Genomic DNA, 25963 nt, shown 5'->3' with positions numbered 1-25963 from the left:
GCGTGTTTGATAGAAGAGAGAGCTAAATCGTATCCATTTACTTTGGACAAATATGTTTATATAAATAATTGTTTGATCTAAATATATAAATCCTCTATTGTTTTCAATAATCATAAGAAGTAATAGAGGAACATGTTTGAAAGAGAATGGGAAGGATACCACGAGAAGACATCTTTACCTAATTTTAGTTCACATATTAATTGCTCATATCTCCTATTATAAATGAATATTTTATATATATATATATATATAATCAGTTAATAAATAAAAAATAAATAATATAGTGAAGTATGTATTATCCGTGTTAATGTGGATCCGGTGCATGTGGTACGTATGTGCACTGTTGGAAACAGTAATGAAGATGTCTTGTAAGAAGGTCACATCATTCCATTGTTTCACGTTTCTCCTTCTTTCTTTCTCTTGTCTCATTGGATCACTTCACATTCCACGTCTCTCTCTCTTCAATGATCCTTTTCTTGTTGTGCACTATGTTAATAATACACGGTTCATTCAACAAATATCCTCAATGCAGAATAAAATTGAGATAATATTTTTTTTTATCGTAGTTAATTAACGGTATCTTTTTAATATATCTATCTTCTTATATTTGATCATGAGATTGACTATGTTAGACTATTAAAATGATAGATTTCAACTTTTTAGTAAACGAAGAAGAGTGTAAAAAATGAGCTTATTCATTTGATCTAAAAATTATTGAATTTGGAGTAGAGATTTTTATATAGATTGGATGTGAATTGAGTTCAGATTGAATTTGAATTGACCTAAATTTAGAGTTTAAAGGTTTTTTAAATTAAATTGTATTTTAAAAATTAAGATGTTTTAGTAGAATTTTAGTGTGATAATTATGAAGTATTAAAATAAAAATATAGAATTATCAATAATAATAATAAAATATTTTTTCTGAGTTATTTGGATTAGTCTAATTATACGAGTTTAAATTCGAGTTCGGGTTTAAAGTTTTCAGGTTGAGTTTGAGCTCAGATTTAAAATTTTTTATAATATTTTTATTTCGACCCGATCTAACCTATCCAAATTCACGACTCTACTCATATGGTCCACCACAACCCCACAATGACAAACACATTAATATAAATACACGGTTTATAACGGTGCACAAGTAAAATGCTTCCATAGATATTTATATTTATAAAATTGATTTTTAATTATGATGCATTGTTAATTAATTTTCTCCGTGAAAAGATAATCTTAAAATGTTGATTACAAAGTAATTCGTTTGTGTTTTTTAATTTATTCTAATGATAGTTGTAAAATTTTTATGGGATTGAATTGGTCACCTCCATCATTTTATCAATTTGAAAAATTAAATATCTAAATTAAAAAATATGGTCTATCAATATTAATATAATAAATATGTAATTAAGCAATATTTAATTAAGCTCTCAGTAATTTTTATAAATATGATCATTTATAAAATTTAGATACAGATATACAAAATAATATATATATGATTTATTTATAAATTTAATTCCGTTGGAAAATTATAATTTTCTTAATCAATAAATTAAATAGGGATGGACGATTATTTTGCGAATACATCATCATAAATTAATTTGTCAAATAAATAAGAAATTACTGTCTTCGATGCGATCAGACGAAAATTTTAACATGTGTATGAGTTGGGTTCATGGAAATTCACATGAAAACATCAAGGAGCGTAAAATCGAATTAAGTTTTAAAATTTAACTATAAAAATATTTAATGATCTCACTTCTTTGATTTAAATCATTCAATTCTACTAAGTTGTAAGTTGTGAAATATTCTCTTGAATTAAAATATTTATCTTCTTCTTATTTGAAAGGGATAGAAGGTTCATTAACGTAACATACATAATTTGGGAGGAAGAAAGAGCATATAAAGTTACAAAAATACCTTCACTTCTTAAAGAAAGATAACGTTTGTAGAGGATGAATGAGAAACTGTAAAATTCTGTCAATATTGCATGTAAAAGTTGGATATAGAAGATCATAAAATAGATAACGCATGTTTTTTGAATAAATTCTTATGATTGGAGGAGAAAAAGAAGAAGATTATGATTATTTATTTCTGTCTTCTTGAATTTTATCTTTGAAAAGATTTACGACGAGGGCTGACATTGACGCCAATGTCGTGGAGTGCGAGCAGTTGGACACTGGACAATGATGACATGTGTTATGTGAAAAGCAATGACACAATAACGATAGATGAATTATTTTGAGAATTATTATTTTAAAATAAGGATAAAATTGAAATAAAATATTTTTAAATTATCTTTCCCTTTCCTTACATCCCAAATCAGAATGTAAGAAATTCTAACGATCCATGAGCATGGAAAGGTAAAACTTATTTTTCTCTCCCCTCCCCATTCGTAACTCACTTAATCGCAAACAAAGGTCAAAATTCTCCTTCACCTTATTTACTCTCTCCTCTCATTCATCCCCTCCCTCATTTCCTCCCAAATAAAACGTTAAGAGTTTCTAGACTTCTAAAGTTTGCTAGCGCTCAAAATTTGAAGTACTATTTTAAGACGTAGATCGTTATATCTTGAAAAACAATTATCGATAAAATTAAATATCTAATTTGGACAATATAATCTTTAATACTCTTATCCGTAGGAATAAATTTACTCGACGGAACATAGACAAATCTAGGAATTAGAGTCAAAAAGGATTTGAAATTAATAAAATCCCGGCTAGGCTAATATATCGTTATCCGAAGGGATAATTCGACATCGACAAGATTAAATTGATAATGATGATATAAAAAAAAATCAATTACTGATCAGTCTTTTTCAATCGACTTACTCAATTCACTTGGCTCGCTGTGGCTGTAGTACAACCATGATCAGTCTGCAGCTGACCGGCTCGATCGCAGGCTAAGCCGTCACGGAACCGAGCCTGAGTTAGACATGAACTAGGTCAGATCGGGTCGTGGTGCGGTCGGCCCAAGTGACATTTCCACATTTACTGAGCTTCTTTACTGAGTGTGGGGCCCTGAATCCCATCCCATGTGCTGCTCCATTATTCATATTTATGAGCGAATATAATTAATTTTAGATTTAAAAAACACCCCGCTATTCCTCCATGTTGTCCTTTCACCTCATCCACCAAATTGTATAATTTTAATAATATATTTAAAAAAAATAAAAATTTGAATTTCGATAGTTGTAATTTAGATTTATCCCGTAGACGAAAAATAATAATATATTTATTAGATTTATAGATTTGCAAAAACTAATTTTGAACAAAAATATTAAAAAAGATATGTTATTTTATTTTAAAATAAAAGAGAGGTATTTTGGGATTAAAAAATAGAATGGATTAAAAAAATAATTATAAATTTATTTTCATAATAATAGAATTTTGTAGGATCTTATTGGAAAAGTCATTTGCTGTTAGTTTTGAAAGGTATATAGTTTTCTTCCCCCTTGTATTTCTCCTTCTCTTATTCCCCTCCTTCTTCCTCTTCCTCTTCCTCTTCCTCTTCCAAATGGATGTGTCGACGGAAGGAAACCCCAGGCGCAGCAGCAGCGCCTCCTCCTCCGCGCTGGAGTTCCAGTTCTGGGCCGCCGGCGAATCCCCGCCGCAGCTCCTCACGGCCGACGAGCTCTTCGCCGACGGCATCCTCCTTCCCCTCCATCGCCTCTCCCTCCGCCCAATTTCTCACCCCGATCCCGACGTCCCGCCCGTATCGCGATCGGAACCTGAGCCTGAGCCGACTTCAGATCCTCCGCCGCCGCCTCCCGACATCACGGCCGCGATCTCCTGCTCCCCGACCTCAGGATCCAAGCGCTGGAAGGACATCTTCCGGATCGGCGAGAAGAAGCCGGGGGACGAGAAGGATCGCCGCAAGGAGCGCAAGGCTGGCTCCGCTACCGCCGCCGCCGCCGCGGAGCTCAACATCCACATCTGGCCCTTTTCCCGTAGCCGGTCCGCCGGGAGCGCGGCGGCGGGCGGCGTCCGTCCGCGAACATCGATCTCCGGACGCAGAGTGAGCAGCGCCCCTTGCTCGAGGAGCAACTCCCGGGGGGAGTCCTCGAAGCCCCACCCCGCCACCGCCGCCGCCGCCGCCGCCTCCGCGGCGGGAGGGAGGAGATGGGCGTCGAGCCCAGGGCGAGCCAGCGGTGGGGTCCCCGTCGGGCGGTCCAGCCCGGTGTGGCAGATCCGGCGAGCCGAGCACAGGAAGAGGGATAAGGGCACCTTCGGTGGGCGGAGACCCACCGCCGGCGCCGACACGAGGGTTCTCAACTTGAGCGTGAACACGTGCATCGGGTACGGCCAGCGGAGCTGCAGCGGTGACGATAAGCATGGGGTGACCGCGCGTGAGCGCACCGCTGGGGAAAGCAGCAGGAGCCTTTTTAGCCTCAAGGCTCTGTTTTCGAAGAAAGTGTATTAATTGATGTAAATAAATAAGAATGCTTTCGCCACAACTTTCTTTGCCTCTGGATGACGTGCTTGTTTTTGAATCTTTTATTTCATTTTTTAGAAAATAAATGCATCTTTTCATAAATATCACAAAAGTGGGACGTCCATTTCATTTTGACATATGATTGAATAACTCAATCATGCGGGGTTGTGTTATTTATTATTATTATTTTTTATAAGAGAAATGATACCTGCATAAAAAAACACAGCATAATACACTATAGATCTATATTTTACATTCATGTAGTGTAGTGCTATACTGTCTGAAAATTTGGAGACGAGAAACGGGAAACACGGAAATGGAAACAGAAAACGGCAATAGTTAAAGTTTTCAGATTTTGGAAACGTCGAAGACCTCGTCAAATCGTCACGAAGGGGTGCCACGAAGGGGCAGTGTCGCTGATGGACGTTGGCGGATTGTTCGTGTTGGCGGATTTGCTGAGGAGGGAGCCGAAGGGGGGGGGGCAAGGAGCACTGCATGACAGCACTATACTTTATGAGCCAAAGGGGCTTGTGTTTCCGGGGCCTGGCGAAGGGGTGCCACGAAGGGGCAGCGGCGTTGATGGACGCCGGCGGGGTGTTCGCGCTGGCGGATTTGCTGAGGAGGGAGCCACTGGAAGGGGCGGACAAGGAGCCTGGCGAACAAGGAGCAAAGGAGCTTGCATTTCCGGAGCCTGGCGAAGGCGGCAGGGGCGGAATTCAACATTCCACGGATGGAAACGTTTCCAGCACAGCGGAGGTGTAGTGTATCATACTGCATTTTGTATCATTTCTCTTTTTATAATTCAGATTTTTAATTTTTTCAATCAATTAATCTGAGTATTAGAATTATAAGTCACAATATGATTGCTTTGCTGAGTGGAAGTCTGATCCACTTAAAATAATAATTCAAATTTTTAATTTTTTCAATCAATTAATCTGAGTATTAGAATCATAAGTCACAATATGATGGTTCTGCTGAGTGGCAGTCTGATCCACTTAATTAAAAATCAAATTATGATACTCCAGAGAATCCATCGATGATCCTATCATCGGACTGTGTCCCACTTGTTAATCATACTATTGTATGATCATTCAGTGTGGCATCAATGGTGATGGATTGAGATATCCAATTGGATTGGATGGACCTTTAGGACAGACAACTAAAAAGCACCCATACTTTTCCCCATCACTTTCTTAATTCAATAGCAATAAGTAGGTCATTGGACCATGGAACTCCATGGCTACCTCACACTCAACTTTATAAGTTGGAATGACAACATTGCTTAGTAGTTAATCTAAAAAAACATCCATACAATAGACTAGATAAAAGCTTAATTATGTAGTTGATATTAGATAGATAATCTTTTTCTTTAGTTCCCTAAAAAATTTGAAAAAAATTGATAATATTCCTCACATCTAAACACTTGACCTTGTGTTGTGAGTGGGGTGTCAAGCATTTTGGATTGGATCTAGAGTGGACTTAATCTCATGAACAATCATAATCATGTCCACCATCATCATGTGTCCTTTAGTCGTTAGAAGCTTTGGGGTGTGAGTCAGTGCACTATGCCACTTTCCCTATGTTGCCTTGAGCTTTCACATAGTGAAGATTTAGGAGAAAGATGCAAAAGATTTGATCAAAAATAAATTTAAAAAAAAAGATTGTAAATAATGTCCATCACATGTGGTTTGTACAATATATCTTGGCACTTTTCCAAGAATGATTGAGCAACTCAGAGAAACTTGTAACTTTCACAAATTAGTGAAGAGGAGAGATTTGATATATATATATATATATATATATATTGTATGTTGTTCATGCAAAAAGACACCTAGTTCCTACTTCTCATATGGAGCCATGCACTAGAAATTAACACATGCTAAGTGGTTATGGAATCCAACAAACAAAGTGAAATAAATAAATCAAGCAGTAGTTTATTCAAGCCACAGTTGAATATATATAAACAAGTTTCAGATAGGCAACTGGTTTAGTATTTCACTAATCCCATCAAAGCAACTCACAAACAGGGAAATTAAAGGAGTTCTTTATGATCTTTAACCCATTCATTTGGATTCCTGAACTTGCAGATTATCCTCCCTTTCTACAGCTCCAGCACCAAATCTGCAAGCACATAACACAATGACAGTGCATGCATGCCTGCATCAATGGCAGGGAATACATAATTACTTACATTCTGCGTCTGTCTTGATCCAGTGCTCCCCGTTGCTCTTGCTGCTGGAGTCGCTAACGCTGGAGGCCGACGATGGAGCATCAGCGAAGACGACGGAGATGGAAGTGTTGTTTTGTTTCCTGCTTGTTGCTGCCTTTGAAGTGGTGACTTTGCTGTGGCTGCTGCTGCTGCTGCTGCCTCCATGTCCACCAGGCACATTGTCTGATTTCTCAGTTCTACCAGTTTTAGAAAATTTCTTAGAAATGATGGTGCTGCTCTCAGGGTGCACCTTTCTGTGAAACAACTGAAGGATCTGAAACATGGAAGTAACTGATTATCAACTTACAGATTAAGAACAAACCTACAAGAAACCATTTGTCCAAGGTTCTACTTTTTGGATGTACGAAGAACTAAGTTAAGCTGAACTCTGATCAGATTAACCTAAGCTCCAACCAAATCAGTCCCAAAAACAGACCTCAAGACAACTTAGTTTGAGTCACCTCCGAATGTGGTTTGTCCAAATTAGAATTTGACTCGGTGGTGTTAAAACATTGATCGCCATGGGATAAGTCAGTTAAGGTACCGATCACCAAAAGAGATATCTCTCGGTGAAAAAGGGGAAAAATTATACCCTTACCAAGCGATATGTCGGTTAAGACACTGATTACCAAGAGAGATATCTCTAAACAAGCAATTCAATTATTTTCTACTCTCTATTCTATTTATTCTCCATGTATCTTCAAAGTCTAACTTGAATGTTGGAGTAGCCGAGTCGAGAGTCTCGATTTGGGTGTTCTCTAATGTCTTTCTTGAGTCTTTTCAGACCCTTGTGAGGATCTTTGCATATAATAGTTGGAAACTCGACTCCTTTGAAGACAGACCCGACTAGTATCCAACCGGTTGAAAAGAACTCGATCGTGATTACTTTACTGAATCATCTCATCCCTTGATCTTGGACCGGATCAATCATAAACAGTAAACACAAAGATGGAGGTTTCAATCACATTTGTTAGGTCACTTTTGGTGCATCAAGGGAGATACTTGATTGTCGACTAATAGGTGTTGGTGGTGTTTGTTTCGATCCTAGTTGGCTCCACTGGTTTGTAGCCATATGTTAAAGTCGCGGAACAGGTGGGCCCGGCGACGGGCCACCTGTGACAGGATGATAGAATCAACATCATCTACAGAGGATTCCACTTCGTGCAAGGAAAAAAGGAAACACAAGAATGTGTTGGTGTCGTTGTGGAATGATGTATCAAGGACAGTAACATGGAACTCTTGTTGATGACTACTGTAGAGATCAGTCATCGATAAGGTCGGTCTACGAAGAAGAAGAAGAAGATTAGTCGACTGATGGTGATGAACACCACGAAGCAATCATATTGCAAAGAAACTAGAAGAGCAAGCTGCTCTGAAGGGGAAAAAGATTGAACAAAGTAAGAAAAGAAAACATGGAGAATTTTGTTAACCCCATACCCATGCTCTTCATTGATTGATTCAACTCTACCATTCTGGTACCAACTCTAACCTCATACGATATGCAAAAGATTGATAAATTACGGATGGGAAACGGGCAAATATCGCTTACCTACATTGCTCACATTTAGCTTCACTAGAATTTTACAAGAATTATTGGAATACAATCAAATTTCACATTGAAAATACATTAAAAAGATTCTGAAATTATAAGATAGAGATATTTATATTGATATGAGTTGTTTTAAGTAAAATTCAAAAATAAAATCATGAAGATTTAGACCTAAAATAGACAATATCATACCGTTAGAGCTATTTGTTGAAAAACCAAAATAGACAATGAAATTGTTGAAAAACCAAAGTAAATCACTCAAAGTCACTTAGTTCCAACTATTTGTTGTCGAATATATAGATCATATCAATCTCAAATCAATTGTATCTCTTCTGATAATATTTTGAACTATTTTCTTGCTTATTCTTCGAGAATCAATCAAATTGTTCTTGAAATGGTTGTTAGGTGGTAAAAAATGGGGTGATATCGTGAGGCGTACCTTTTGAAACTTCTTCTCCACGGTCGAACCATTAGATGCATGTACACCGTCCGATCCTTTCCTTCCGCGGTGCTTCTTCTTCGCCAAACACATCTCAGCCGTCAGCTTTCCTTGTCCGTCTACTCCGACGCGCTTGGCGTCGCCCTCGTTTGCACCCTCCTCCCTCTCCTCTGTGATCCGGCTCATCATGAACAGCTCGCCTAGAGAGGCCCGTTTCTCCTTCCGCGAGCCGCCAACCGCCTCCTCCGCCATCAGCGCCGTCTCCGCCGCCTCGACGGGCAGGCCGAAGAGGAACCCCTGGAGGGGGCACGCCGCGGCGCCGGCGTGGCTGGAGCGAGCCGAGGACATCCGGCCGCCGCTCTTCTCCTCCTCCTCCGCCAGCACCTTCTCCAGCTCCGCGCTCACCACGATCAAGTCCGTCTCCGTCGTCGCCTCCGCCTCCTTCTCCGCAATGGCCTCCAGCGCCGCGGGGGTCGCCACGGCCACCGCCTCCTCCGACGCGGCCTCTAAGGCCTTGCCCTCGACCTCCTCACTCGCCGCCAAGTCCTCCATATCCTCTTCCTCCCTCTTCTCCTCGATCGGCCCCGTCCCGACTCCCAGGGTTCCGATGGTGAGCAGTCCCTCAAAAAGCTCCTCCACCGTCCGATCCGCCCTCTCGTCGCCGCCGCCGTCATCGATAGCCTCGACGCGAAGGCTCCTTGCCTTGAGGGGGTCGTACCGGCGAAGGCGGCGCCGGTTGAGATCGAGATCCAGCGACGGGCGGCCGGAGAGGCAATTGCAAGAGCCGCCTGCGGACGAGCGCAGTTTAGCGAAAACCAACCAGCCCCAGCTAACGTGCGCAGGTGCAGGCCACTTTTACATTTGCCCCCCGCTGGAACACGTTTAGCGACATTCTAATGCTAAATGACAACATACAGGACATCATACCGCCTCCGCCTCCCAGGTCCTTCAGCTCCTCGCCGCCGTTCTGCCGGAACTTCCGATGCATCCAACCCAGCAGCTGCGCAACAGGAACACAGCCATTCACCAGCTCAAATGCTTACAAGGTAGGATCTAAACTTCATATATCATTAAAATAGAGTGCAACAAGATGACTGTTTTCAATATCACAATCGAAAATGAGCATGATTAATACTGCAAGAAGCTGAGGGCTTCTCTGCTGGCATGCAATCGATTGGTCGACCTTAGAAATAGTTTTAGAGTGGGGAAGAAGAAGAAGAAGCTGCTTACCTTCATCTTGGCTAGTCGATAGCTCTTCGGACTGGAAGGGCATAAGAATGAGGAAGCATATATATAGAAGCAAGCAAGAGGAATGGGAATGGCAGTGGTGGGAGCCTCAGCGGTGAGGGTTCCATGTTTGGTGTGAAAGATGAAGGTAAAAAAACAGAGGAAGAAGCAGACTAATGGCGGCAGTTGATTTGAGTGATGAGATTGGAAACCAAATAAGATCATCTTTATGAAGGACTGCATCATATAAATTTAGGCTTTTTACTGAAGCACCTTGGCAGATTTCAACCTTCCTTATCTTACCTACTTAATTTTTATAATATCCAAATCACATCATGTATTTCTGAAATGCTGAAATGCTCCTCCTTTTTGTCCATCAATCAATTTTGTTCGAAATTAATTTAATTGATGGAGAATTCTGAATCACTTCAAACCAACACTAATATACTCCTAAAAGTTTTCTTAATGTATTCATGTTATTGGATTGGAAATGATGAATTTTTAAAATTTATCATAAACTCATTATAAGATATAAAATAATTATATTCACTAATCAATATCATGAATGCATTTCTAAGACTCTCGTAGTTTGAAAAATATCAAACTTTTAAATTTTTGAATGGTTTAAATTCATCAACCAGTTTTATCTTAAATTGGATAAAATTGGCTGATGAATTTAGAAAATTCTGAATTACTTCAAATTAAAATTAATATACTTTTAAAAATCTACCTTAATGTATCTATGCTCTTATATTTGAATTTGATAGTATAAATTGAGAATAATTAATTTTTGAATAGGTAGAATAAAAATTTTAAAGATATGTATCAAATTCAAATCCAAATCTAAAGATATAATAATTAAGAAGATTTTCAAGAATACATTTTGATCTACTTCGGATTTGAGTTATTATAAAAGTTAGGTATCTGAAATAAGAAATCCTGAAACTTTTGCACGATTTAATAAAATCCTTAAAAAGTTAAAATAACAATATATAATATACTATAATGTTTTATTTTGGATTTTCTAAGCCACATATTGGAATTTTAAATGATCATATTTCTAGAAATAAAAACTATTATAATATATAAAACAGTAGTATATTATATATATTGTGGTTTAATTTATGTGAAAACAATGTAGTTTTTAGATGTAGTAGATCAGAAACTTTGATATATGCGTTAATGGAGCTGTATAATTAGTGTTTGTGTGATGTTTGTAGAACTGAAATTTTGATGTTTGTTTGTAATAACAATGCATGATTAATGGAGCTTTAAGCGTTTGTAGAACTGAAACTACACTGCTCTTAATTGAGTAACCAAGAACACACTAGCAATTGCCAGCCAAACTCCCACGCAAGAACAATGCAGGAACTGATAGTACTACTAAAAGGAAAGAACAGTTTTGCCAGATTGTCCAGTGGGATTGTGGGAACCAAGTCCTGTTCACTAGCTACTTGTAAAATTATTGCAAGAATCAAAAGCTCGAGGACAGAGAGAAATCCGCTCAAGAGTAGCTCGCGAGCAGAGAAGACAAAAACTAGTATGCTTGCTTCACGGGAAAGCTAAGGGAGACCGTCTCCCACTCCACTGAAAGGAATGGAAGCTCTTCAGGTTCATCTACGACATACTTTTTCTCTGCAAATGGACAGCTTCGGACTGCAGCGACCAGGCGTCTCCTTGTGCGCATTCAATCAAGTTGACGCGCACCCATATACCCGTCCAAATCATGTAGCGACTGGGAAAGAAGAAGGTCTGCTCGTGTTTTAACTGTTTCTGTGGGGCTTGTTCTTATCTTGGAAGGGTTGGGTTTGGTGGACGATCATGGGCCATGCTTCTACGGCTTAGCTTTCGCAGGCGTATGCACACACTTGTCAAATATCTTATCGGAAGTCTCGATCAGGGAAATTAACTGATTCTGTGATTGAGGTTTCAGTGGTAAAATTGCATTGACAATTGAATTTATGACTGAATGCAAATCACAAATTCTTAACTTTTTCCAGGAGTGGGCAACACTAATGAGTAGGATTGAAGGATAGACTGGCGCCGCAGAGCTCGCATCCGACGCTCCTGGTTCGCATCTTTATCTTCCACAAGGATAGAACGCCGTTGCTACTCAAGGCTTTGTATTTGTGTGTTAAACCAGCACGAGAGAGACCGCAATGGAGACCAGCGTACACCCACTGCTGGCCTCGCGAGTAAGCTTGGTGGGCAAAGCATCGTACACCGGCACCCGCGGCTACATCGCTCTCAAAAACCCTCGTGCCGCCGCCTGCAAACCCCGTCAACTCGCCTTCGTGCACACCTCAGGTTTGCTAATTGGTGTTGTGAGATTGATGTCAACTGCGATAACTTCTTTGTCCTTAAGCATATCCAAGATCCCTTTTTGTAGTTTAAAAATCGAAGCTTTGATGGTTTTGATTGGCGATTCGCCAGGGATTCTGGTTCAGAAGGAGAGGATGTCACCACTAAATGACGTGCTAATTAGGTCAAAAATATTATCTCGCGAAGATAGGCGTCTAACTGGTTCTGTCAGGGCAGGACTTTCAAATGCTAAGCATGAACCCGGGCCATCAAGTGTAAGTTCACATATCTCTCTGTGCATCTGTGTGTTAATCAATATGGTGATTTGTAACTACTTTATTTTCTTCTGAATATTAGTTTCGCTATCTTTTAGGCAATCTTTTGAAGAAGTTCTGATTTTGTTTTGCAGCGTTGCATTGTTCTTGATATTGAAGGAACAACTACTCCGATAGCATTTGTCACAGATTTTCTTTTCCCATATGCTCGTGATAATGTTCGAAAGCATTTGATGTCCACGTATGACAGTGAGGAAACAAAATCAGATATTAATCTATTGCGTGCTCAAGTAAGATGTTAGTGCAGAGTTATGCATTTATAAATCCAATTAGAATTATGACTATTATAAATCACAAATTTGACTACCATGATGACAACAATTCATCTTCTAGTTATTTATTCATATTGCATGTGTTTGGATGTATATCATTTTCTATTAATATCAGTTCTTAGGTTGAGGATGATCTCAGAGAAGGTATTTTGGGTTCAGTACCTGTCCCATCTGACGATGCTGGAAAGGAGGAAGTGATTGATTCTTTAGTTGCTAATGTTGAGGCAATGATAAAAGCTGACAGAAAAATAACCTCCCTTAAAGAATTGCAGGTAATCAAACTGGCTTTCTCTGAATTAGTAAATAGAACAAGTTATAGTTCTCATATTTTGACTGCTTCAAGCAGGGTCATATATGGAGGAAAGGTTTTGAAAACAAAGAACTGATAGCAGTTGTTTATGAGGATGTACCTGAAGCTCTTCAGAAGTGGCATGCTAATGGCATAAAGGTGATCAAATTCCAGTGATCTCTATTTCCAGATTTGTGCATGTGGAATCTGCAAATAATGAGTAGTCAAGTAACTAAGTAGGTTTCTAGACCATCTTTCTTTTGAAATGAAAAACTTCAAAGATACTGCAATAAAAGGTAAAGCTGTCCTAATACCATGTTGTAAAGTATGCATGTCTTCATAAAAGTTCATATAAAAAAGCCTTAAAAATAGTTGATCTTATTATGAAACCCCACTTCTCCCTTCTTTCCAAATACTAGTGGGGCATTGCAATTTACTTACGTTTCCGGTGGAAGCTTCTCTTATCAGCTCCAATTACAACCTCACTCTTCCTAGTCATGATTGGCCATGGATGATTCAAAATATCCAGTCACATTGCCTCTCCATTCCAAGGCTTTTTGGATGGGAGATGAACCTGCCGCAGCCTTTAATTTTGGACATATTTTGTGCTTGAGTCATCCTCCACACCAGGTTTTCTTGGACACCTTCAGCTTCCTCCAAATCCTTCACAACCAGAAACCTCACACTGTAGTGTGCTCACAAACTATCCAAATGGACCATTCTGACGGTCTGACCATATAACCCATGGCAGCTCAGAGAACTACTTTGACAATTTACCCTGTGAAGCTGCTCTATAATATTCTTGTAAATATATCTGATGTTTTATCTTCCCATGCCTTCCTATCTTGCTCTTGTAGATTTCTCTGTTGTAAGTTGTTTTTCCTATGTATGTATATTTTACTTGATAAGCCCTTAACTCTCAAATTATGCTCAATAAAGAAAAAGAAATCTGTACCCTTATCCTGAAGACTAAATACCTGAAATTGTTTCTCTACATATACAAACCAAAAACGACTTGTCTCTCAAAGCTAGTAGATAATTGCATCTGAGTTATATGCATGAGATGGTAAAACAAAGTGTGCTATGCTATGCTTTCTAACTGTAAGAACATTATTGTTGAATCAGTTGTGTCGAGATGCTCAACTCAAAGATACATCAAACAAATTTTGCTACATTGATTTATTGTGCGATTTATTTTTGAAGGTGCATTTATTAGTTTGGAAAGGGGGTTGTTCTTTTAGTTCAACTTCTTTTGCTGTCTAACAAAACAAGTTCTCAGTCCTGGTTGGGATATTTGCCAGCATGTTACAACATTGCTGGAACTCTAATCATAATATTTGCGCCTGTTGCCACAAACCATCATGGGATTTCCTGAATAGCATTTCCAATGCAGGTTTACATATATTCAAGTGGTAGCAGAGAGGCTCAAAGGCTTATATTCGGAAATACTTCTTATGGAGACTTACGGAAATACTTGTGTGGGTTTTTTGACACCACAATCGGGTAAGCCAGCCTTCATGTCTTATAAGTTATAGTATTCTTTATCGTTAGGTCATTGACTCAGATTTTTCTTCTCTATTTGGCTCCATAGAAACAAAAGAGAATCACAGAGTTATTATGAAATTTCTCAGTCACTTGGAGTGGATAAACCATCTGAAGTCTTATTTGTAACCGATGTTTACCAAGAGGCAATGGCAGCAAAGGCTGCAGGTAAACACTACTAGTCTTAAGTTTCTTCCCTTTGGTTCGGGATGTTTCTTCTATAGCCATCTCTTATCGTCACTGGAAGAAGGTACAAAAGGTCATTGACATGGGGCATGCTGCACTGCCTTTAAAACAATCACATTCTCACAACAAAGTCAAGTGTCTCCTTAGGATGTGTGAAATGTTTGGTGTATGTGCTGTAAGAATTCAAATAATCCTTCTCTGTTTCTTTGTAGGTCTTCGAGTGCTGATATCGTTGCGTCCTGGAAATGCACCTCTCCCCGATAACCATGGATTTGCAACGATAAAATCCTTTGCAGAAATATGAAGTGAGAAATTATACATTTTTTTTCTCAGATGCTGAGAGACCAACGGTGGAGAGTAGTTATGACCTTTTGCTAATGGAGCACAAAATAACAAAAGAAACAAATTGTTCCTTCTGTTGAGGAAGGAGCAGGTGGAATTGCAGTTTAAAGAGTCGATGCTAAAACTATGTGATGGAAATTTGAATGGAAATAATCATAAGAGGTGGATGATTGTATTAAATTAAATTGACTCGTGTACAAGCAACACTTGTGCTCGTTGAAAACTCAATTTCTCTTATAAAAGAGGAGGTCATGATTTTGAGCAAGTGTGTGCAAGTAAAAAATAAGCTTCATTCACTTTTGTTCTCTTATTGTCTTTCTTTCTGTCAGGGATTCCCTCTGCAAATCCACCTGTGATATCTTTTGGATACTATCTCAGTTTGTCGTGACCACTAGTGCTTGGTGGAGATTTGTAATTTGCCGTTGTATCTTGGGAAACAGATGACCTATAACAATCTCAAAGCACGAACGGAGGTGGAACGAATCTATTTTAAGGAAATTATATTGAACACAGATCTTGACTTTCTGTTTCAGACTTGAGGGCTCAAACTTGGGTATTCGGACTTGGCGACTTGGACTTGAGTACTCGAACTCAAGGATTCAAACTCAATGACTCAGACTTGGGACTTGAACTTGGAGATTTCGAACTCGAGGACTCGTCCAATCTTTTAGGTGACTCAGCAACTATCAAAACAACTCATCCTTTCTATTTGACAGTTTGAGATTATAGGTCAAGTCATGTTGATAAATAAGTCGGAATTGAAATATTATAATTTTTAATTTAGTACATTTGTATAATATCTCCTATAAATATCATCACGCTTGACTTATAACAACTTAGTTTGTATTTGGCTGGGGTCACTGCCATTGGATTGCCATCATTCTATTTGTCAAAATAAGCTTTTGGTAATATATCTTTCATAATTCGTTTGGTATCAGGAAAAAAAAAATTATTATTTTGAAATAATTGATGACGAAACAAAGAACATTCAAGTTCGACTTAAATTAGATCCTATTTAAATTTGATATGAAAACATCTCGAAGGAATAATAGTGAGAAAATTTATATTTAATTAATAGATAACTAAAATTTATAATAATTCTTAAAGATTTATAATTTATAACGAACTGAGCACAATTTAACGACAAGGCCCCTACTTAAATTTTCTAAATTACAAGGAGCCTACTTATAAATTCTAAAACATTTTGTATTCTTTTGTTCCGCGATTCTCCTTCCCTACCCTAACGCCGCCGCCGTCGCTGTCGCCGTGCCGCTGCCGTTTCCACAGCCACCGCCTCCGCGACCGACAGCCACCTACACACATCGTGATTTCCAGCGCCGTCGTCGAGCCGCCGCCGTCGACGCTACACAGTAGTGCACGCGCTTAGACCATTCGATTTAGGTGGAGTTTTTCTTGCTCGATCCCTTTGGATTACCTTTGTGCATGATTAGAAGATGATTTAGATTACTCGATTAGGAAATCGAATTTAATGGTTATTATTGTTTGTTGGTTCAGAATGCCAGAAAGTAAATCAACAATTGGGCTTATGTGGGCGCCAAAGGTGCTGGCTTCATTTGGTGGAGCTAAAAATGGGTCGGAGAAGTTGCACAATCAAACAAAAGATCTTATTGAGAAACCTTCTGTCGAGCTTGTGGATGGCCTGTGCTTACCACCCAGAGATCCACGCAAGCTGAATAAGTTGCTGAAGAGAAATGCAAAAGACACAGCTGGTCGAAGTTGGTGAGTAGATAGCAAACTCCATGGCTCCACCTTTCACTTAGTTTTAGATGCCCAACATATGTTCTTGTGCAGGTTTGATATGTCTGCCCCTAAAATTACTCCTGAGATAAAGAATGACCTTGAGATTCTCAAGGTATGCTTTTTGTTTCATTGTAGGCTCCCAATGTCAACCAAATTTCTCTGCCGTTTATCTCTTTTAAAACTGAGAGAATGTCATACTGTGAAGATTCGACTTCTCTCATTTGCTTATTTGATTGCAATTCTGTTTGTGAACACAAGGCACTAAGGATCTTCAAGTTGATCTGAAAATATTTCTTGCGTATTTAAGTTGTTCTCGATCGTAATTGCAATATGATGATGAATTTATTATAAGTTTCATTGTAAAAAATGCATGGGTTTTCATTGGGTTCTTTATGAGTGTAGTCAGATGTTATATGATATTGTAATCTTTACCTAATGTTTCATGTATTGACAAAATTGGAACATGTTGGAGAACAGACTAACTAGTTTCTTCTAGATCATACTATTACAATGAATTTGTGATTTACTTCTAGAGCCAATTTGTTTTTGGGACATTAATAATGGTTGGTTTTTAGTTTTAGGCACAAGCTTATTTTCTCCACAAATTTGTCTATAAAATTTCATTCTAAACTTATTATTTTCTTCAGATTGAAGTTGGAAATATGTAGTTTTACCTGCCCTACGGTCATGTTATTAGGATTTTGCTATAAAAGAGTACAGATGTGAATACAAATATGCCTTCTTACAAAGCAGAAGTCTTAATTACAAATGTAGCTACATTTCTAACTATATAAACTTCTGTTTTTATCTTTCTTTCACATTTACTTTAATTTCTTTATCATAGAGTGTTTTGATGAGTTTGAGTTTGTCACTGCTATTTTATTTCTAGTGATATATTTAGTTTGTCCATATCCACATTCCTAGTCCACTTTAGATTTGCTTTTAGATTGTAACAATCATCATCTATTGTTTGTTTTATAACTGGCATCACTTCTCATAACTAATTTCATAGTTAATCCAATTTTATACTATCTACTTATTGAAAAGACGAGACATGCATGATTTGGTCTTCCCTTATTTGAAAGACGAGACATCCATGATTCATCTTCAGTCAGATGCATTAACAATTTTGGGACTTTTAACACCTTCTTTATCTTTCTTCCAGTTGAGACATGTTATTGATCCAAAAAGGCATTTCAAAAGAAGTGAAAATTCCAAGACCGTTCCAAAGTACTTTCAGGCAAGTTGCTTTCATCATTGTTATGACAAGAGTTTTTCAATCCGATGATTGATGATGCAGCATCCCTAAATTCTTCTTTGGATACCTGTTTGTTTAGGTGGGCACTGTTATTGAACCTGCATCAGAATTTTTCTCAAGCAGGCTAACAAAGAAAGAGAGGAAGGCCACATTAGCAGATGAACTCTTACATGATGATGCTCTGAAGGCTTATAGGTACTGCTAATCCTTCACATTTTTCATTGAGTGAATCTAGAAAACACTAACCAAGTATGAAATATAATTGCTTCCATAATGGCTGTGAATTCTATCTAACTAACCCTATATGCTCTGCTCTGCTCTGCTAACACGAGAATTTTACCATATTTTCTCAGAAAACGAAAGGTGCGTGAAATTCATGAGAGCCACCAGACCGGTGGGCGTGAGAAGTGGAAAAATAAAGGTCGTCAGACTTGGAAACGGGCCAAGGAAAGAAGGAGATGACCTTCCTTACCTTTAGGCTTTTTCAGGAGAGAGGAAAAAAATTACTTTTTTTTTTTTTTATGTATGCTTGCAGAACTAATTAAGGTTAATGTTAGTTTGCTAACTGTTCTTGAGATTGAGATAAAGAAATCATGCATCTTTGGATAAACTTGGCGTTATACAAATCTTTGGAATATACAAATCTTTGGGTTTTGTTTTTGTTCTTGATCGAAGTTACAAACACAAGTTTTGATCCATTCTACTTGATGTAGTAAGGGAGGTCAAGGACGTAGAGGAGGAAGTAGGCCCAGATGACGCCGGAGATGCCGCCGAAGAAGAAGCCCCCGCTGAACTGCGCCCAGCCCTCCGCCGTCTGCAGCTTGTCCGCCTCCTTCTTCCGCCCCGTCAGCGTCAGCGTCGGCGCCGTCGACGGGTCGCCCTCCTTGAAGGACGCGGCGCCGTACATGGTGAGGCAGACGGTGAGGATGACGACGAGGCCAGCGGCGGCAAGGGACCCGGCGGCGCCGGCGACCTCGGTGTTGCGCAGCGGGCCGGTCTTGACGAAGGGCCCGACGAGGAGGTAGCCGTGGGCGAGTCCGACCTCGATGCCGCGGAGCAGCGGGCTGACGGCGGTGCGGTAGGCCGGGAGGTTGGAGAGGTACCAGGCGATGAGTGGGCTGGAGGTGATCGGCGTCTCCAGGCTGCCGATGAAGGGGTCGCCGTTGATCGGCTGGATCACTTGGTACGTGGGCTGAACTCACAATTCACAGACATGGCAACAACTCCATCATCAAATTTCTAGTACTGCCGATTATAACACACAACTCCAATATTTCCAACACAAAAAAGAAAAAAGAAGAAGAAGAAGAAGATTATAATTAAGATTACCTTCTCTGCTTGAATAGCTCTAACAGTGAGGCAAAGCCTCTTCCTGGTGAGCGCTGGAGCTGAGAGGCCCCTGATTCTGCTGCTGGTGGAGCAGAACAAGCTAGTCTTGAGCTGGCAGGCCATGGAAGTGGCTGAAGCAACTGCCATTGTCATCTAGCTTGGTCACCTCCCCAAGAACAGGAACTGAAACAAATGGTGGAGAGATCTGGTGTATCTGAAGAAGTAGAATCTGGCTAGTTTGGGATGAGGTGGAATGGTCTGTTGGCTGCCTCTGCTGCTCTACACCTTATCCTTATCCTCTTCCTCATTTATTTGAATACTACTTGGTTATTATCATCACCATTGTTCCGGTTAAATACTGTGGATGGTCAAACCATCAATCAACGAACTATCTAACGAGGACGATCCTTGGACCAACGCAAAGGAGAGATCGGGTTGGAGAGTGAAATCGGAATCGAACCTAAAACACATTTGAAGAGAGAGAGATTAGACTTGGCGTCGGCGGGTGAGCAAGCCATTCCGACGCTCAAGTTAGGGTTTCGATGAGAATGAGGAGAACGAAAAGCAAGTAGTAGTAAGAGCAGTCAGAGTTTCAGAAGTCGGACCTCCCGGTGCAATGCGCGTGTCTACACTCAAATCTAACACATGATAGTGAGCTGATCTTTTTATAACCTATATTAGGGTTTTGTTTGTAGAGTAGGATGACGTCCGCTTCTTCGCATGCCGTCGCCTGCTATAGAAAGCAACTCTTCTCTGCCCCTTCCCTTTTTGGCCGCATATGCAGGGGAAAAAGCATCGGAGAAGATCAGGTCTGACAACATCGATATCTTCTTTTTGGCGTTATGTGCAGGACTAGGAACCTAACAGGAGGCCACATCTAACGGCTCAATACATCCTCTGTAAGGTGACGCAGAAGGGGATCAGAGGGAACCAAACCTAGCCCAGATGAAGTCGGCCGAGATGGAGCTGGCTGAGACTAAGGGCATATTGGCCAAGACGAGAGGTGATCGAGACAGGATCGGTCGAGACTAAGGCCTTGATCATCAAAAGACTACTGGCTGAGATGAGATGTGGCGGAGACAGACATAGACGACTGACGAACGCCTCCTTCATACTCCCAGTTGCTATCTGTGATTTTAATTTCTGACTTGTTTGGCTTCCCTAAACTGAACTTCCTCTGGTGCTCTGGTAAACAAAATCAGTTTAACATCGACAGTTCAGTATAATATTTGGTTGAGCATGACGACGAATGAGAGAAATAGAAATGAGCTTCATTTTGTGTACTCTTGTTGTCAATTGCACTCCGAGTTACGGCCAAAAACTCTCCCCAGTCGTGTTGCCTAAGCTCTTCTTTCTCCTTCTCTGAGAGCTCAAAATTGGGCTCTCTCCCACACATAAAAGCTGCTCTGTGTTTCCATAACAAACAAACAAACAAGAAAGGAACCACCTGAAAAGTATCTCATCAAGAAAAATATCAACAAAAGAAATCATTAAACAGAGAAAGCACCTATTTAATAAGAATGACTACCTAAATTACCTGAACTGGATTCTGTTATATATATTGTAGATTGTTGTATGATCTAAACTTGTTCACAGATCCTTAATTTCCCATCGTAACATTCTAACTACAAGTTCGAAAGCTGTTCAGCCTTAATTGCGGCATCAACTAGTGAAGATGAAAAAACATGCTCTTGCAGAACCTTGCAGCATCACAGGGAAATTACAGTATCATGCAACTGCATCTCATGGACTCAATTCCTGGGGGTGGCCAGTTCGGTCCCACGGAAGTTTTCCACCGACCACCAGAGTAAATCGGGAAGCGCATACGACGGCCAATCCAAATGCCCAGCATCTTTTGTTTGCGTTCCCCGAAAGAAAATTTTTACAAATACGTCGTAGCTAGGGATCGAACTGCAGATCCCTGAGTCACAACCCGAATGTGTACCGTTGCACCATTGCCCCGGGGACAGGGAAATTACAATATCTGCAACTGCATCTTGTGCATTGATTAACATCTGTCGTAGGATCTATGAGATGACGAATTTCACCTTTTGCAGAAGATTAACACTGTCGTACAGTCGTGCAGCTTCTTCCTGAGATCCAACTGTCCCTAGGTAAATTTGTTTCTTGTCCACTTTTATTGCCGCTTGCCATTTCATAGTAAATTCTCAAGTGTTCAGCTACACTATTTTTTGTATGAAAGTTCGGTTTATTCAGTTCAGTAAAAAAATCAATTTATTCTGTTTTGGTTTAAATGGTTTAAGGGAATTCGGGTTTTTGTTTTATGATAATAAAAATAAAGGACTATATAATTTTCTGCGTTACAATTTTATATTATTTTTTTAATTATTTAAAAGGATAAAATTAAAAATTTTAATTACTTCGTGATTATTTTTAACAAGGAATAATAATATGTAAACTGATGAACACGAAGCTTCAAGAACTTACCATAGATGGCCACGTAGGCTGGAGAGATCCATGTTTTAATTCTGGCGGAGTACCGTACCGGATAAGGCTATTTAGGGTTTTCCATCGTTGTCGTTGGGCGGCGATCGCCGATCTGGATGGTAAGAGCGCTCTTGCTTTGAAGAGCAGAGGTGAGGTGAGCGGATGGTTTGTTGCTTCTTCCATTTACTGCATTCCCTTTATGATTGGACGAATTTAGGGTTTTGATTTCCGTTGTCTGTTACTTTTAGCGATTGTGTTTATTTTGGTATAATTAGTGACGATTGATTTCTGGATCATGGCCAAGTTCGTTGTGTAACCGACGATTTCATTTTTGAAACTTGAAATTTGTGTAACCAACGCTGAATCCTAAACTATGGATTGTGGATAATAGATTTCCATCAAATATTCTCATAAATTTGTAGAATTTATGCTTCATGAAGAGCATATGCTAGATATTGCCATTCAGTTGAGACACGTTGTAGACTTTGTGCTTGGAATTAATATTAGCCAAACCCCTTTCTTAGAGAGTGCCCACAACAATGCAAGAACACTTTGTTAATTTGCAGTACATTCAGACATTGATATAATGGATCGATTCTGATTGACAAAAAAATTCCTTGATAATTAATTAAATTTCCTACGTTGCCTTCTCATTCACTGGAAAACTAACACTTTAGCAAGTTGAATTGAGGATGTGAGTAGTTTGAATTGGAGATGAGTTCAGGTAGATTGCCCTGTTTATTGCCCCCCTCCCCATTCCTACTACTAATTTTGAGATTGGTGAGCTAGGATTGGGTTGTAATTGAGTTTTGCTTTGAATCTTGGATATGTTTGTTTGTTTCTGAATTTGGGTAAGTTGTTGCTATTGGAGACCTGCACTTGTTTGCTTGGATGTTTTGTTCTGGTTTGGTGGTTGTGCTGATTTCTACATGTGTGGATAGTAGCTTAGTTATTTTGGAGTTGTGCATATCCTGTTGCATGTGAAATCATAAAGCATTAGGCAAATGTGGTTGGTGTTTTATTGCAACCTATGTAGCCATAATGGATTGCATTAAACGTGATGCACAACTATCAAGGTCGTGTAGGATTAAGTTGTTGTGGTTTTAGAAATGGGAGTAAAACCAATTTGTGTTGAATGTTAAACCCATGCTGATTGGCACAAAAGTAGTTGGCTGGAAATGATGATAAAGAAATGGAGGCAAGATCATAATGGTGGTGATGTATAATGTGCTAGGTGAATGGTAGTCGTGGTGATGAGTTAAGCAGTTATATTTTTTGAGAAGACGGACGGAACATGATGTGCTTAAACAGGTTTCAGTCTTCTGCTCCATGGAAACAATTTGAGTCATTTCAGGCAAACAAATACAAGAACAATGACACTAAAGTTTGTATGATTTTGCCTCGCCTATGAGAAAGACACAGAATATAGATCGAGTGATGGGATAGGATTACAAGATTCTAAACCATGCACCATTGATTATTTACACATCCTATCATCTGAGAATAAGAATAGTACTCGTCTTTTGTTTGTGGTCTAATCTTTCCAAGGACACAAAGAATAAGTACTAAATGGGTTCAGTTAGGTGTGATGAATATCTTGCTAAGTCAATTAAGCAACACAAAGTCCAGCTTTCTTCTTTCAATTCTGCAGCCAAAATGGGTTGAGTATGTTACTAACTTTTGACTTAGTTTGTTTCTTAGTCATAAGAGTATGCTTGATCATGCACATGAAGTGTAAGTCTAACCTTTTAGCTTTGTTTCTTAGTGATATATTATCTTCACAGATATTCCCAATGTAATCCAAAATTCATCCGGAATCCAATTAGTACCTTAACTTTCAGCATATGATATTAATTTGTTGCCTCAATCCAGGTACAGAGGAAGAGTGGCACTAAGCTAGTGCACAGGGTTCATGGCGAAACATCACCCTGATCTCATTATGTGCCGGAAGCAGCCCGGGATAGCAATTGGCCGGTTGTGCGAGAAGGACGACGGGAAGTGTGTTGTCTGTGATTCATATGTCCGCCCGTGTACACTCGTGCGCATTTGCGATGAATGCAACTACGGTTCATTCCAAGGAAGGTGTGTCATATGCGGCGGAGTCGGAATTTCTGATGCCTACTATTGCAAAGAATGCACACTGCAGGAGAAAGACCGCGATGGATGTCCCAAGATTGTCAATCTTGGAAGTGCCAAGACAGATCTCTTTTATGAACGGAAAAAGTATGGATTCAAGAAGCGTTGATCCATCATCTTCTATGATTTACAACTGGAGTTTATTGTCACAACTATGAATGTTCTTAAAACTGCTTTTGTTGCTGCAGCAGATTACTGTGTTGTGTTTGGTAATGGCATGCTGTATATCACGTGGATGATCAAATTCAGAGATCTGGAGTATGATTTTCCTGACATTTAGTGACATTTATCCAGAGTTTATTCTGATCTTTATGGCTCTGCTGATAAGCCAGGTGAGTGAAATTGCTACCCAGGTGAAATAATCCTCACCGTCAAACTGCCGTGCCTCCATTCAATGATCTTTGCGCACGTGTCGCGCTTTGATCGGGTGCGAAAACGCGCTCCAGATCCCGAAGGCGCAGCGAATCAACAAGTCTTTCCTAAAATGTGCAGATGGTTCGCCAGTTGGGCAAAGTCACGTTTCATAATCTGCGACCAAACGCATCGTTTCAATCGCCTGGTTCTTTGCAAACACGAAATAGAGAATCCTGATGCGTTTATTTGTCTTTTGTTGTGGGTCCCAGTTTTTTCTGTGACGTCATATCCCAACGGTGCATTTTGGCAGGTCTCTAACATGTCTGTCTGCACGCGTCTTATTAACGGCAGCTCCACCTCCGTCCACCACCGTAAGAGCTGAGGAGAGAGAGAAAGTAAGGAAGGTAGAAGACAGAGAGCTGCGCGATCAAAACCCTAGATGGGCAAGCTCCTCCTATCCGACTCGACCGCCGCGGCGGAAATCCTTAGTCCTTCGCCGCCACCGCCGTCGACGCTGCATTGGCCGGGGCCCACCGCGATTCTAACGCAGGAGGCCGCAGATCTGACGTGCGCCGCCGACGCTGCCGCGGCGTGGGCCGCGGTGTCGGGGCTCGAGGAGCAGCAACGGCGCCGAATGGAGAGGATCCACGCTCGCGGGGTCTTCTGGAAGAACCCAAGAGACGCTGAGTCGACCGGGGTGGCTTTCCGCCTGGAGCACGGCGGAGATGTCGAGGCGGATGGGAATTGCTTATTCACTGCGGCTAGGCGAGTGCTGGGGCCGAAGGCGCCTAGCGCCCGTGAATTGCGGCAGCGGGGAGTGCGGCGTTTCCTGGAGGATTACCAAGCAGGGGACGGGGCAGGGAGGGAAGCAGCCGACGGGGCGATCCGCAACTTGTACTCGCCGGATCTCAAGTCTGGGTGGGGTATACATGTGGTCCAAGAGCTGAAGCTCCTTGCAAGGAAGGAGGACCGAGAGAACTTGGATGCATCCATTCAGGAGCTCGTAGATCTGGGGATGCAAAGGTATGCCTTTTCTTTTCTTTCGGTTTTTTTTTTTTACGCTATGCCCTTTTACCTATATTCCATTGTTTGATGGTTTAAAACTTTCGGATCTGTTTTAAAACTTTTCCCATTCTTCTTTGATGTTACTTATTTTATAACTGATTTGGCAAATATGTTTCGGTTATCTTTTGTCTAAAAGTTAGATCAGAAACTATCTGGTAATTTCTGATTTCGGGAACATCACCATTCGACATATTTTCTTGTCCTTTGATTTATCATGCTGTCTCAGAGAACAAAATCAAAATTTTTTTTCTTCTTTTACTCTTCTAGTTATACTAACCCATTCGCATTTTGAGTGATATTGATAATTCGTCTCCCAGTGCCTGCCATTTATTATAGTGTATTTGAAGAGAATTTTTTTTTTATCAAGAGCGAAACCAATCTGTTTTTCCAATTTTTATTGTGGTTGGTTAATCTTATCGAGATAACATGTAAACCTCATGTGAAACTGTGGCCAAAGCGCCATAGACTAGGTAGGCAGTCTGAAAGATCATCAAGC

General features: G+C 40.0%; 7 protein-coding genes across 9 annotated transcripts in view; 5 read left to right on the top strand and 2 right to left on the bottom strand.

Annotated features, from left to right (window-relative positions):
- The first annotated feature begins 3487 nt into the window (after positions 1–3487).
- LOC141845609 (uncharacterized) lies at positions 3488–4518 on the top strand. Its single transcript, XM_074733670.1, has one exon. It carries the CDS (start codon positions 3508–3510, stop codon positions 4411–4413), a length of 906 nt encoding a protein of 301 aa, XP_074589771.1. The 5' UTR covers positions 3488–3507; the 3' UTR covers positions 4414–4518.
- Positions 4519–6366: 1848 nt separating this feature from the next.
- Positions 6367–9895, bottom strand: LOC141845487 (protein LAZY 1-like). The gene is given in 6 exon segments (XM_074733544.1): positions 6367–6546; positions 6617–6908; positions 8623–9410; positions 9550–9622; positions 9853–9871; positions 9873–9895. Coding segments are annotated over 6 exon segments (1215 nt in total). The 3' UTR covers positions 6367–6526.
- Positions 9896–11692: 1797 nt separating this feature from the next.
- On the top strand, positions 11693–15383 carry LOC141845489 (putative bifunctional methylthioribulose-1-phosphate dehydratase/enolase-phosphatase E1 1). Its single transcript, XM_074733545.1, has 8 exons — positions 11693–12156; positions 12283–12425; positions 12560–12715; positions 12880–13029; positions 13104–13205; positions 14440–14549; positions 14638–14756; positions 14987–15383. The coding sequence occupies exons 1-8, from the start codon at positions 12009–12011 to the stop codon at positions 15076–15078; spliced, it is 1020 nt and encodes a 339-aa protein (XP_074589646.1). The 5' UTR covers positions 11693–12008; the 3' UTR covers positions 15079–15383.
- A 993-nt stretch (positions 15384–16376) lies between these two features.
- Positions 16377–18618, top strand: LOC141845506 (rRNA-processing protein fcf2-like). Its single transcript, XM_074733563.1, has 6 exons — positions 16377–16517; positions 16632–16856; positions 16929–16989; positions 18043–18117; positions 18215–18330; positions 18489–18618. The coding sequence occupies exons 2-6, from the start codon at positions 16633–16635 to the stop codon at positions 18595–18597; spliced, it is 585 nt and encodes a 194-aa protein (XP_074589664.1). The 5' UTR covers positions 16377–16517; position 16632; the 3' UTR covers positions 18598–18618.
- Positions 18619–18772: 154 nt separating this feature from the next.
- Positions 18773–19677, bottom strand: LOC141845505 (photosystem I reaction center subunit XI, chloroplastic-like). Its single transcript, XM_074733562.1, has 2 exons — positions 19465–19677; positions 18773–19327 (listed from the first exon to the last, which is right to left on the bottom strand). The coding sequence occupies exons 1-2, from the start codon at positions 19615–19617 to the stop codon at positions 18836–18838; spliced, it is 645 nt and encodes a 214-aa protein (XP_074589663.1). The 5' UTR covers positions 19618–19677; the 3' UTR covers positions 18773–18835.
- A 2311-nt stretch (positions 19678–21988) lies between these two features.
- Positions 21989–24327, top strand: LOC141845306 (PHD finger-like domain-containing protein 5A). 3 transcript variants are annotated; one of them, XM_074733370.1, is made up of 2 exons: positions 21989–22066; positions 23785–24327. In XM_074733370.1, the coding sequence occupies exon 2, from the start codon at positions 23825–23827 to the stop codon at positions 24155–24157; it is 333 nt and encodes a 110-aa protein (XP_074589471.1). In that variant the 5' UTR covers positions 21989–22066; positions 23785–23824; the 3' UTR covers positions 24158–24327. The 3 variants fall into 3 exon arrangements, with proteins under 3 accessions (XP_074589471.1, XP_074589472.1, XP_074589473.1); XM_074733371.1 differs by having other exon boundaries at positions 22009–22061; XM_074733372.1 differs by having other exon boundaries at positions 22018–22066; positions 23791–24327.
- A 487-nt stretch (positions 24328–24814) lies between these two features.
- The window catches only part of LOC141844826 (uncharacterized), a 1769-nt gene continuing 620 nt past the window's right edge, over positions 24815–25963 (top strand). The window contains exon 1 of the mRNA XM_074732817.1: positions 24815–25425. Coding sequence (XP_074588918.1) covers positions 24842–25425 — 584 coding nt within the window. The 5' untranslated portion in view covers positions 24815–24841. The remainder of the gene's footprint in view (positions 25426–25963) is intronic.

Source organism: Curcuma longa, chromosome 14 (genome assembly GCF_044706935.1).
Source record: "Curcuma longa cultivar G26 ecotype Majalengka, Jawa Barat chromosome 14, ITB_CL_G26_1.1, whole genome shotgun sequence".
Lineage (NCBI taxonomy): Eukaryota > Viridiplantae > Streptophyta > Magnoliopsida > Zingiberales > Zingiberaceae > Curcuma > Curcuma longa.
The sequence above is the reverse complement of the archived record's forward strand: the minus strand, read 5'-3'. Positions and strand labels throughout refer to the sequence as shown.

Coding starts and splice junctions, on each gene's coding strand:
- LOC141845506 (XM_074733563.1), top strand. CDS start 16,633: ATGCCAGAAAGTAAATCAACAATTGGGCTTATGTGGGCGCCAAAGGTG. Junction 16,857..16,928: donor GACACAGCTGGTCGAAGTTG/GTGAGTAGATAG, acceptor GTTCTTGTGCAG/GTTTGATATGTCTGCCCCTA. Junction 16,990..18,042: donor ATGACCTTGAGATTCTCAAG/GTATGCTTTTTG, acceptor TCTTTCTTCCAG/TTGAGACATGTTATTGATCC.
- LOC141845489 (XM_074733545.1), top strand. CDS start 12,009: ATGGAGACCAGCGTACACCCACTGCTGGCCTCGCGAGTAAGCTTGGTG. Junction 13,206..14,439: donor GGCATGCTAATGGCATAAAG/GTGATCAAATTC, acceptor TTTCCAATGCAG/GTTTACATATATTCAAGTGG. Junction 14,757..14,986: donor AATGGCAGCAAAGGCTGCAG/GTAAACACTACT, acceptor GTTTCTTTGTAG/GTCTTCGAGTGCTGATATCG.
- LOC141845609 (XM_074733670.1), top strand. CDS start 3,508: ATGGATGTGTCGACGGAAGGAAACCCCAGGCGCAGCAGCAGCGCCTCC.
- LOC141845306 (XM_074733370.1), top strand. CDS start 23,825: ATGGCGAAACATCACCCTGATCTCATTATGTGCCGGAAGCAGCCCGGG.
- LOC141845505 (XM_074733562.1), bottom strand. CDS start 19,617: ATGACAATGGCAGTTGCTTCAGCCACTTCCATGGCCTGCCAGCTCAAG. Junction 19,328..19,464: donor GAGCTATTCAAGCAGAGAAG/GTAATCTTAATT, acceptor TTGTGAGTTCAG/CCCACGTACCAAGTGATCCA.